At 38.4% G+C, this 11683-nt stretch overlaps 1 protein-coding gene across 1 annotated transcript; it reads right to left on the bottom strand.

Moving 5' to 3' along the window:
- Positions 1–2385: 2385 nt before the first annotated feature.
- On the bottom strand, positions 2386–10621 carry LOC106089939 (elongator complex protein 1). Its single transcript, XM_013255937.2, has 7 exons — positions 9960–10621; positions 8274–9899; positions 5801–6582; positions 5320–5736; positions 4902–5257; positions 2864–2959; positions 2386–2563 (listed from the first exon to the last, which is right to left on the bottom strand). The coding sequence occupies exons 1-6, from the start codon at positions 10530–10532 to the stop codon at positions 2895–2897; spliced, it is 3819 nt and encodes a 1272-aa protein (XP_013111391.2). The 5' UTR covers positions 10533–10621; the 3' UTR covers positions 2386–2563; positions 2864–2894.
- Positions 10622–11683: the final 1062 nt, after the last annotated feature.

Genomic DNA, 11683 nt, shown 5'->3' with positions numbered 1-11683 from the left:
TCCTTGGCGTTGAAGACTACCCTCAGACTGAGGGAATCAGGGACATAGCGCTCTTCAGATTACGCATTCATTTGTTCTCCGGAAGACCGCTGGCGTGGGACGACGGGAGCGGTGGCCCTCTCAGATTGTCACGATTTATGAGGACCCTCAGGTGGCGCCGAATGCCCTGGTTGAAGGTCACGTAAGGTCGAGGCTTGTCGGTAGATGCAAGGAGCGTCTCGCACGTTTAAGGCTGTTTTCAGATTGGTTTGAATTCCGGACCACTTAGTGCAGCTGGTTAACGAAGCGGCGGACGAGCTAGGAGTGCGAAGCCGATGTTGAACCCTACTCTGTGTTGCCTGTTGGTGGATGGTGAGATTCCTACCATAATTAATGTACTGTCTCGGCGTGGGCTGTCGTTGTTGACTGAATGGTTGACAAAGCCCTGTGGCCGAGGTTCTCCGGAACGAATAAGTCGATTGTTCTCGAGCTGGTAAAGCATGACCTAGAATTTTTGGTTGTTGCTGTTTTTGTAGCCACATTGGTATGTGAAGGTAGCAATCCTCGTCAAGCACTATAGAAGAACAAGCTCGTTCCGGTCCATAGAACCGATCGCCGCACCAACGTCATGACCATTGGTTATTTGAAGGCGCCAATAACTCACCTTGTCATATTGAGTATCACAGGCACTCAGTATTTAGTAAAAAATTATGTTCCACTGAGACCCTCCACTCGACACCGATGATTGTCTGCAGCAGCAAATGCACTATCCACAGCCTGTGGACACGCCCGGTAGCTCTTAGCTGAGTTTCTCGTCATGACGAGTAACACCACACATATTGGAGCTCAGAATTTCAATCTGTTAGGTGCTCATAACCTTGCAGTGAATTGGTCACTGCAAGGTTAGGTCTCTGACATGGGTTCAGGAAGATAAGGATTTCTGAAGGGTCTGTGGGGATGAGCAGGAGTTGCAGACGGTTGATCATCTGCTGTGCCAGCACGATGACGGGGAGAAGGCGTAGGATTATGGCTGAACACCTCTTCTCTTCACTGAGCTCTCTACAGTCTTTCGACACCCAAGTCATTCCGGACTTCTTCAAGGTTCTGGGATGGCTGACGGGGAAGCCCTACTTTTTGAAAAGGTAGGTTAGGTAGCGCAGAAGTTAGCTTGTCCGCATATGGCGCTGAACGCCTGGGTTCGAATCCTGCCGAGACTATCATAAAATTTTCAGCGGTGGTTATCCCCGCCTAATGCTGGCGATATTTGTGAGGTACTATGCCATGTAAAAACTTCTCCTCAAAAGGTGTCGCACTGCGGCAGACCGTTAGCACTCGGCTATATAAAGAAGGCCCCTTATCTTTGATATGTGAGAAGTTTGCCCCTGCTCCTTAATGGAATGTTCACGGGCAAATTTGCATTACCCTTTGAAAATATGTCCATTGTGCACACATTTCCCATTTTCATCAAATAAAATCATTCTTGAATTTTCCTTTGTAATAATAACAGTGGCGAGAAAAACGTTAGCGATGGTTGCCAAAGTATCCTCGTCGCCGTTACAACTGAATAACAAGAGTATCGAATAATTGTATCTCCACATCCTCAGCACACTTTCTGTTACGTTCATTTTACTAAAGCTAACTGTGTGATGTTTTATTCTTTAGTAAATTGTCGTACTTCGTCTCAACACTTTTCACTCTTCTTCTATAGAACCAAATTTTCGAAGAAATATTTTATATAAGGTCTTAAAACCGGCTGGCGGGGATTTGAACCCGGCTGAAGGGGACTTAAAACCTTAAAATGGCTGTTATGGTATTTAGATACCAGATTTTTGTTTGCATTCTCTTTGTTGTTATCTTCTTTCTCGCATATTCTTTGCTCCTGTACGCACACTTCCACACACACACGCTCAAAATTTTTTTTGCTGCGTTGGCAAAATGTTGATCAGCCTAATGGCAAGATGGCGGTTTCCGCATTTGGTTTTTATGTTGTTGTATAAATAAGACAACCTTTAAATAACTCAGCCATGGTTGCCACACTACAATTTTCGGAGAAAACAAAATCTCAACTAAAATTTAAAAAAAAAAATCCGATTTCACAGAATTTTTTCAAAAAAAGTAATTTTTTTATGAAAATCTAAGGGAAATAGTGAACTTATTCGAAATATTTCCTTACCTTAAGTCTGAGGGAAATAGTGAACATATTCAAAACATTTGCTTACCTTAAGTCTGAGACAGTTTTATCACGATTTCTTATTTTCTTAAGCCACATGAGCCTGGCTTGTTGTACATCATCACTCCCATGCGTTAGCGTTTCATAGACATGATCAATTACAAATCACTTTGATTAGTTAATTGTGTTCATAAATCTTAATGAATTCATTAAAAATAAAAAAAAACAGTGAAAGTAAAAACACAAAATCTATTATAAAATAACTTTATAAGTTTAAACTGTAGTCACAACAGTCAATGATAGTGAAGGTGGATGGAAAAATGTAAAAAACAAATTAAGAAAAACTCCAAGTCCATTGCATGATCAATAAACGTTAGCAGTTTAGAGTTGTGGGATGGCCGATACCACACTGCGCTATGGTTGGATGGAGTTTTGTAATGGAATGAAAAAAAAGGAAAATTTGAATTGAAATGTTTCATTCAAACATGTGTGGTTTTTGCCTTTATTTTAAAAGCATACCTAGAAAGGAAAATCAAAATATTTGCATATTGGATTAAAATATGCATTGAAAATGAAAGTTAACATCGAGTTTTCGTGCACTTCTTAAATGCATGAATAGTTAAATTTTTTTTTAAGTTATTTCAATAGCAAATTTTTTTAAAATTAAATTTGTGGTTTTTATTAAAGTTTAACTAAACATTATGGGGTGATTACCAATTTAAAGAAATTTATATTTTTGTTGCATTTACTGCAATATATCATGTTCCCAATCCATCATATTCAATTGGGGTTTAAAGCGTTTGATGGGACCTGAAAGACAAAAAAAAAAAAAAAACAAAAACCATTATTTAAGATTTCAAGTATAAGCACCAGCTTTAAACCCCAGGAGGCAATCGGATCTATGCAGCGGCAATACCACGGATCGCTACCCCCTCTTGCAATTATGTGACTACAATTTAAAGCTGGCAAACTATTGATAAACGCAACATTCGATATTTCTAATAATAAATATCGATAGTTTCAATACTATCGTTAATATCCCATCAATTACCTTTATTTCAAACGAAAATGAGAATTTAAAACCAGGAGATATTTTTATATAGAAGCAATATCAATGCGCTGACCGAGTTAGACCAAATTTAATAAAGCCAGTTGGAAGTCATGAGAAAAATCATGTACAAAATTTTAGCCTAATCGAATGAAATTGGCGCCCTCTATAGGCGCAATGTGTCTTAAAACATACATTCAGTGTCGGATCGATTATTTTTATATCAATAGGAAAAATGTCAATCGATATTCAGACAAAAAAAAAAAAAATATCGATATCTTGCCAGTTCTACTGCAATTAGCGTTACCGTTTTGCCACTTTAGTATCAAATTTGACACTATTTTTCGACGATGCCACTTGTGTGCCACTTTTTTAATTCTGATACTAAATGCCCTACTTTTAACAGTTTTGCGCCACTTTCCATCTATGGGTTGGTATTCTATTCTGCTTTCGGAATACTTTTTTTTTGGTGTAGGTCGGTTGGGATTGTAAATGGGCCAAATCGGTCCATGTTTCGATATAGCTGCCATAAAATTGATCTTGAGCTGCCATATAAACCAATTTTGGATCTTGATTTCTTAAGCCGCTAGAGGGTGCAATTTTCATCCGATTTGGCTGAAATTAAACATGAGGTGTTTTTCTATGACTTCCAACAATTGTGCCTATTATGGCGCAAATCGGTACATTATCTGATATAGCTGCCATATAAACCAATCTTGGGTCTTGACTTCTTCAGCATTTAGAGGGCGCAATTCTTATCCGATTTGGCTGTAATTTTGCACGTGTTGTTTTGGTGTCACTTCCAACCACTGTGCTTAGTACGGTTTAAATCGGTCAATAACCTGGTATAGCTGCCATACAAACCGATTGACTTCTTGAGCTGCTAGAAATTTTGGATGAGGTGTTTGGCTATGAATTCCAACCACTGTGCTTAGTACGGTTTAAATCGGTCAATAACCTGGTATAAGCTGCCATATAAACCGATCTGGCATCTTGACATCTTGAGCCTATGGAGGGCGCAGTTATTATCCAATTTGGCTGAAATTTTGTACAACGGCTTCTCCCACGTCCTTCAACATACATGTGAAATATGGTCTGAATCGATCCTTATATTAATACAGCTCCCATATAAACTGATCTTTCGATTTTGCTTCTTAAGCCCCCCATACAAGGTGCAATTCTTATCCTAAACAGAGTACTACTTTTCCGCCTATTTTTAGCCAACGTTTTTTTGTGTATGGAGTTTGACAGCATTCCGCTTGAAAAGCTGAACAGAGTACTCGGCTTAAGTGTACCACCTGTTCAAAAATACAGCTATGTAGCTATTGTTTGTCGTCCAACAAATTGCATATAAATGTTCGAATCATGGAAACATTTTAAATTTTTCAGCTGAGCGGGAGTAACAGGGCAAAAAAAATTATGTTTGTTAAAAAGTGTCATTGTTTTCAAGTTATAAGTCCATATTGAATGGTACTTGAACATATGGATTAGTAAGTAATTGACCACCGTTTTCTAAATATCTGGTTTAACGAGTTTTCTAAAAGATTTGTAGAGCGAACAAAAAGTAAGGTTAGTTACCGCAGCCGTTGTGCCACCCAATAGCAAATTTCCAACGGCAACGCTGACTACAATATCGTGTAGATAGTTGTTGTGGCCCATGTTCCACACTTATCGAATTAAAGAATTAAAATTTCTTAAACTTACTTATCATAGCATATCGCTGCTCATTCTGCAACTGGGTGTAATCAATATTTGGTCCTTGCAAAAATTGCTGAGCACAACTTTGTAGCATCTCTTCTATCCAGATGTCATCCAATGCGTTCTGCATAGAGCTCAACAAATGTTTATAACAATTTTGCAAATCACTAGCCAGGCAGTCCTGTTCCATTTGCAAGAGAGCTTTGCAGGTGTCACGCACATGCTGTTGTTGACCAAAACAGCGGGTGATTTGATTATACAAGGCATCGATAAGGGCAATATCTTCGAATGGATTGCCAGGCTTGAGACTAAGCAATTTGCGTTCATGCTTGCGCCGATTTTTGCTGGAACGGAATGTTTTGCTAAAATCAAAAGGGAAAAAGTGTTAATCAGGGCTAAGATATTTTTAAAAGAATTTGGTTACCCTGTGCCTCTGGAACTGGCTGTGTAGCGTGATGAATGTAGACTTGTGGTATCCGATAACAAATCACATTCATCTATGTCCATTTGCTCGCCAGCTTCACCGGAGAACTGAGATTGCTTTGCACGATTAAGGCGAACCTGTAGCAGGCGTTGTTTGTGTGAATTGAATAGCTCTTGGTCGCCCTGTATTGAGGATTTCAAAACATTGTGATAGGCAATTAACTCGGGCATTACGAACTCCTTTAAAACATCTTCCTCTGTATTTTGTGCTGTTAATTGGGCTTCGAAAATTGTCTTAAGGAATAAATGGCCCTTGATAAGACATTGCAAGGAGTCTTTGGTAATGCCACCATAGTTTTTAGATAACTCATAAGCCTCCTCAAATCTACCCTGTTCCTGCAAGGGCATTACTAAGGACCTTGAAATAGAAAAAAAAACAAAAAATTGATATTAGGATTTTGTAGTATTTTTAAATCACTTACATGGCCACTTGAGCCACATCCTGTTCACAACGCCTGGCCAACATCAAAGCCCTCTGCCAATCCAAAATATGTTTGGCACTTAACAAGGCCTGCTGTATGTTACCACCTCGCTCGTAGAGTATGCTGGCATTATCCAATTTACCATTGGCCCTAAGATGATCGGCAAACGCCAGGCAAACCTGTTGATAACACTCCACATCGTTCTTGAAAGCTGCCAAGGCTTTGGCATAATATTCATGGCGTTTTATAAATGCTAAAGCCTCCTCGAATTTTTCTTTGCCACAATTGACAATATGATACAAAGCCTTTTCATAACGTTTCAGATGTTCATCAATTTTGAATTTACGATAATTCAACTCATAGCCCTTTAATTCATTGAGGAAAGCCAAAAATTCTTTGGGATCCTTTTGAGACTTTTGGGCCACGAACAGCACCAAACCGAAATCATATGTGCCCAGAGCTACATTATACAATTCGTTTACATCCACCAGATAAAGTAAATACTTCAAAGCCTCTTCAGCGCCCCCTCCCGCATCGGAGGGGTCATTTTGGGCATTTTCTTTCTTTTTGTCCTCCCATATCAGCTCCAAAGCTTTTTCCAATTGTTTCAATTTAACATAGGCCGTGATTATGGGTAGGCGGAAACGTTTTTCACTTGACTGTTCCATGCGAATGCACATAGCTTTGCAGACATAGGTAATTTTTTCCTCGATCTTAAAGCCTTCTGGATAACGTTGTGAGTTTTCCTTGTAATTACTGGCGTACATGGTTTTGGTGAAATCCTAAAAAAGAGAAAGTCATTCAAAATTTTGATAAAACAAGAGTCTCTTGGGTATTTTAGTAATTGGTAATTTTAGATGTGTCCTATATTCAATACAATTTCGACTATATTTCCCAAAAAATGAAATGTTTACAAAAAGTCCCTTTTGAATAAATTTTTAAAAAAATTCACATCGAAAAGAAATTTTGATAAAATTTTCCACAAAAAAGTTTTCGACCTAATTTCCCATAGAAAGGAAATTCTGACCAAATTCCCCATGGGAACAAAATTTGAAAAAAATTCCTATAGAAAAGACAAGATTTCTGCAGAAAAGGACTTGTGAATAAATTTCCCAAGAGAAAGAAAAGTTGCAAAGAAGTACTGACAAAATTTCCCATAAAAATTAACTTTTTGCAAAATTTTCCTTTAAATTTCCTATAAAATTGATTTTTTGCAAAATTTTCCAAAAAAATTTAATTTCTATGGGAAAAGAAATTTTTTGAAAAAATTTTGAAAAAAAAATATTTTTGAAGGGAAATTTAAAGATAAAAAAAAACATTTTGACAAAAATTTCCCATAAAAATGAAATTTTGACAACATTTCCTTTTAAATTGTAAATTGTAAATTTTTTGTACATTTTTGCCCATGAACATTCCGCTAAGGAACAGGGGCAAATTTCTCACCTATCAATGAGTGCAGTCCGATTCAAGTTTAAGCTCAATGATAAGGGGCCTCCGAACGAGTCCGAACGGCGTGTCGCAGTGCGACACCTCTTTGGAGAGAAGTTTTACATGGCATATTACCTCACAAATATTGCCAACATAAGGAGGGGAAAGCCACCGCTGAAAATGTTTTCTGATGGTCTCGCCAGGATTCGAACCCAGGCGTTCAGCGTCATAGGCGGACATGCTAACCTCTGCGCTGCGGTGGCCTCCTAAATTACCCATAAAAATAATTTTTTTTTCATACTTTCCAAATTCTTTTATGTGGGAAATTTTTTTAACATTTTTGCCATAAAAATTAAATTTTCAGATTTCCCTTTCAATTCCCATAAAAATTAATTTTTTTGCAAAATTTCCCAAAAAATTTCTGTTCTATGGAAATTTTTAACATTTTTTCGGAAATTTTGCAATTTTGGCTATAATTTAATCTCTATGGGAAATATTGCCAAAATTTCATTTCTATAGGAAATTTTGTCAAAATTCCATTTCTATGGGAAATTTCGTTCCTTTTGGAAATTTTGTCAAAAATTCTTTTCTTTGGGAAATGTTATCAAAATTAGTTTTCTATGGAAAATTTTTACAAAATTCCATTTCTATGAGAAATTTTTTCCAAAATTTCTTTTCTATGGGAAATTTTGTCAAAATTTCTTTTCAATGGGAAATTTTGTCAACATTTCCTTTCAATGGGAAATTTTTCAAAATTTCTTTTCAACGCGAAATTTTTTCAAAATTTATTTTTTTTTCATTGAAAAGAAAAGTGGGAAATTCCCATAGAAAAAAATGTTGATAATATTCCTATGGAAATTTTGATAAAAGTTCCCATAACATGAAATTTTAAAAAAATTTCCCATAGAAATTAAATTTTGACATAACTCCCTCTAAAAATAAAATGTCGACAATGCTTTTTACAAAATTAAATGTAGACAAAAATTTAAAAAAAAAAAAAAATTTAGACAAAATTTTTTGTAAAGATGGAACTGCTATAGCTTACCTCATTCTGCAAATCGCTGAGAAACAGATTGAGCCAATTTGGATTTTCAATTTGTTGCAAAAACACATCCAGCCTATCCACAAAGTCACACATATTGTGATCACATATTATGTTAAGGTTAATACGTTGCTTGCGCAGTATGGAAAAGGCCTCACCGTATTTTTGGGCCTCCAGTAGGGCTCCCATCAACTCCAAAGACAAAACTCTGGGAGAAATAACTTCCAGATTACCACGTGGCATTTGCATAACCGTGCGATCTGATTCGGCCACAGTTGTTACCAATTTGGCACCACGCTCCAGTCGACGTTCGTCTACTAAACGCATATCGGATAAACGTAAGAAATGTAGTGATGTCAGTTTTGTGAAGGCCAAATAATTGCCTGCCATACAAAAGGAGGTGACATCGGTGGCCACACGTTCATGATTCACATAGAGACATTGATTGTTGCTCAAACATATGGTATAGGTTTCAGCATCATTGGGTTTTATAAAGGTTTCCATCTGGTCAGCGTTTTGTTGGAGTTCTATGTGCAGACGTCTTGAAGTTTCGCGCTCCGAGTCCACATCGTATACCAATTGAGTTATACGATTGTCCTCCAACGTTTGATAAAACAGTTCACAGGGCTGTTCCTTGCCCGACGGCACCAAAGACGATATGGTGCTGCCAGCTATGGGCACATCAATTGTCACTAGCACATCAACAGCTATGAAATGAATGTGGCTATTGTTGTCCTGTGTGAAGCTGGTTACCAAATATGTGTCCTCGAAACTTTCAAACCATTGCAAATTGCCATACTTCAAGGGAATTAGACTCTCATCCATTGGATTCAACTGCAGGCAACCAATGGCTGAGAATACTGCTGGATTTGCCAGACGTGACTTGTAGTGGTGGAGCCTATGCTTGGAGTCATACACACACAAGTGTATTTCATCTTGGGCCTTAGTACAGGTGAGAGCAATTATGTAGGAATCTCCTTTTTCTCCCCCGCTTGGGGACTCCAACTCCAAGGCTTGGGTACACATGGGTGGAGGTATAATGGCCTTGGAGAAGTCGGTGAAAAGCAAACGTTTACCATCGATAACACCTACCAGACCGGTGCGCTCCAGCCGGTCAATGGCCCAGTACCATTTGTAGACCAGATATTTACCCGATTCGAATATGATATGCAAGGTTTTCTCTTCGCCTATGCGATTGTCCCAATATAAAAAGGCCACTTTCTCTTGGTGTTCAATGTCCAAAACCTGCTTCAAATACCAATGATAATTGCCTATGGTATACAGATATATTTTCTGTGCGGTTTTTATGCTTAAGATTTCCGAATCGGAGCTCCATTTGATATCCTCTACTGGTTCTTGTTGTAAATCAAATGGCAATACTATTTCTCGGTGCCTTAGGCCATTTTTCTCAAACAACGCCACAGTGCTTTTATTGGGTAATCGCTGAGGAATGGCTATCCAGGTTCCCGAAGGCCTCCAAGCAGTCGCATGACCGAGTTTAGTTTGTTTCTCTCCAACAAATTGCAATTTACCCTCTATATCGAATACTTTGAATGTGCGTCCTCGCGATAGGCTAACATAGGACACCACAAAGTAAGCTCCATCGGCTCGCCAGCTAATCACAATATCCTAAGAAACAAAATCTTCATAATTAGGTACACCAGCTACCCCCTAATTGCAATAGCTCACCTTGGGTATTTCTTCCACATTAACCGCTGTATCTTCCATTTGTTTCCTTTTAGCAGCTTCTTTACCTTCAGAGCCGTGAAACTGTGTCTCCTTTTTACCCCAACCCACATTGACAAATTCTCCCTCCAACTCGGAATTTTCTTCGGCCAGTGCATGTTCAGTCAGCGGATCGTATGTACATGTCATCACCACAACATTGTGCTGCTTGGTCACAAATACCACCACCTCTTGGTCTGGTGACCAAGCCATGCATTCAATGCCCACATCACAAAATGTGCCCTCATTTACCTGCTTTGTATCAGGATTGATAAGCAGAACTTCACCCGCAGCTGTTGCCAAACATATTTCGTTGTCCAAAGCTAAATACTCGGCCGCAACTATGTCAGGAACTTCAGCTAAGACTTTGGGCTCCTGCTCTTCAGAGCCTGGAACAAAGGAAAACAGCTGCGAGTCTGTGACAATATATCGCGTTTCTGATGCACTTTTCGGCACGTTTGGATTAATTAAAATAAATTTTGGTTGCTTTACGGTCTCCTTAAAGGATTGACAATATTTTAGTTTTAAATTACGCATGCTAACTTAGATTTTTCTCCGGTTTTCTAACAAATTTTAAGCGAATCGCACGTGCAATTGCGATACAATCATCGCTTGGTGGGGTACGAGTTGCCAACTCCAACATTTCATCTATTTACGAATGAGGAGCAAAGCAAAAATCCAGTTACTTGCCTGAGAACAGTTGGCAATAATTGTTCTCATGCTCTGTAGGCACAAGATCTTAAAATTGAGGAGTGGTTCAAAAAGGTGACTATTTAAAATTAAGTCATTCAAAATTTGCATTTGAGGACGTACAAAAGGGGGTGTTTACAGTATTGGTCAAAGATTTTCAACGTTTTTAATGATGCATTTATAAGATTAAAATGCCAATTTCAAATCTGTATGCAGTTATCATCGGTAGTGACGTTTTATAACTCAACTCCGTCCCGGACCTGGTTTTGCCCTATCTCGCAACTCATGCCATATCCCCAGAATATGCCCCTTCAAAGCAGTTTGGTTTGTTTTTTGAAGGATTCAAAACAGGATTTACTAATAGAAGGTAAGGTCACTTGCGAAACAACAAGTGGATAGGCCCTATCGCTTGGCTTGACCTTATTCAGTGAATCCTGGATTCAAATTTTGGGAACTTGGGACACGTTGCCGTTTATCAGGTGTTTCGTTGTATCGTCGCTAAAATTTGATTAAGTTATGACTTGAAATCTGTCAAAAAAGTATTTGGTGTAAATCCAAGATATATTCATTTGCAGGTAGAGGCAGGTGCCCAACAACGAAATATTGAGTGCACTAGCTGTCAAAATCAGTGATTAGTGCAACTCTGATTTTGTGCATGTTACAAGTTCGCACCATTTTTCGTTGTTTGTGTGTGTTATGGTTCTTAACAATAATACACACACACGCACAACAAAAACTCGTTGACAGATAGTGCACTTCGCGAGAAAAAATTTTCGTCAGCTTCATTTGTACAACAACCACAAATCATATGGTGCAATCCGCCATCTTGTTATCGAGCTGATCGACGTTTTGCCAACGCACACAAAGAAATTTGTGTGTGTATACGTGTGTGCAAATGAGCAGAGAATATATAAAAAAACTGACATCTTAATACCGTCAAACCTGGCCGGCTGTTAACAGCCGTAAGGCCACTTTATTAAATCCGCCTTCCCTTTATA

This window comes from Stomoxys calcitrans, chromosome 2 (genome assembly GCF_963082655.1).
Source record: "Stomoxys calcitrans chromosome 2, idStoCalc2.1, whole genome shotgun sequence".
In the NCBI taxonomy this organism is placed as follows: Eukaryota; Metazoa; Arthropoda; class Insecta; order Diptera; family Muscidae; genus Stomoxys; species Stomoxys calcitrans.
This window is presented reverse-complemented; position numbering and strand designations above follow the sequence as displayed.

Bases quoted from the DNA above. Each gene is read 5' to 3' on its own strand.
- LOC106089939 (XM_013255937.2), bottom strand. From the start codon at position 10,532: ATGCGTAATTTAAAACTAAAATATTGTCAATCCTTTAAGGAGACCGTA. The intron at 6,583-8,273 runs GTAAGCTATAGC...TCTCTTTTTTAG, and splicing joins TCAGCGATTTGCAGAATGAG to GATTTCACCAAAACCATGTA. The intron at 5,258-5,319 runs GTAACCAAATTC...TTTTGATTTTAG, and splicing joins GCCAGTTCCAGAGGCACAGG to CAAAACATTCCGTTCCAGCA.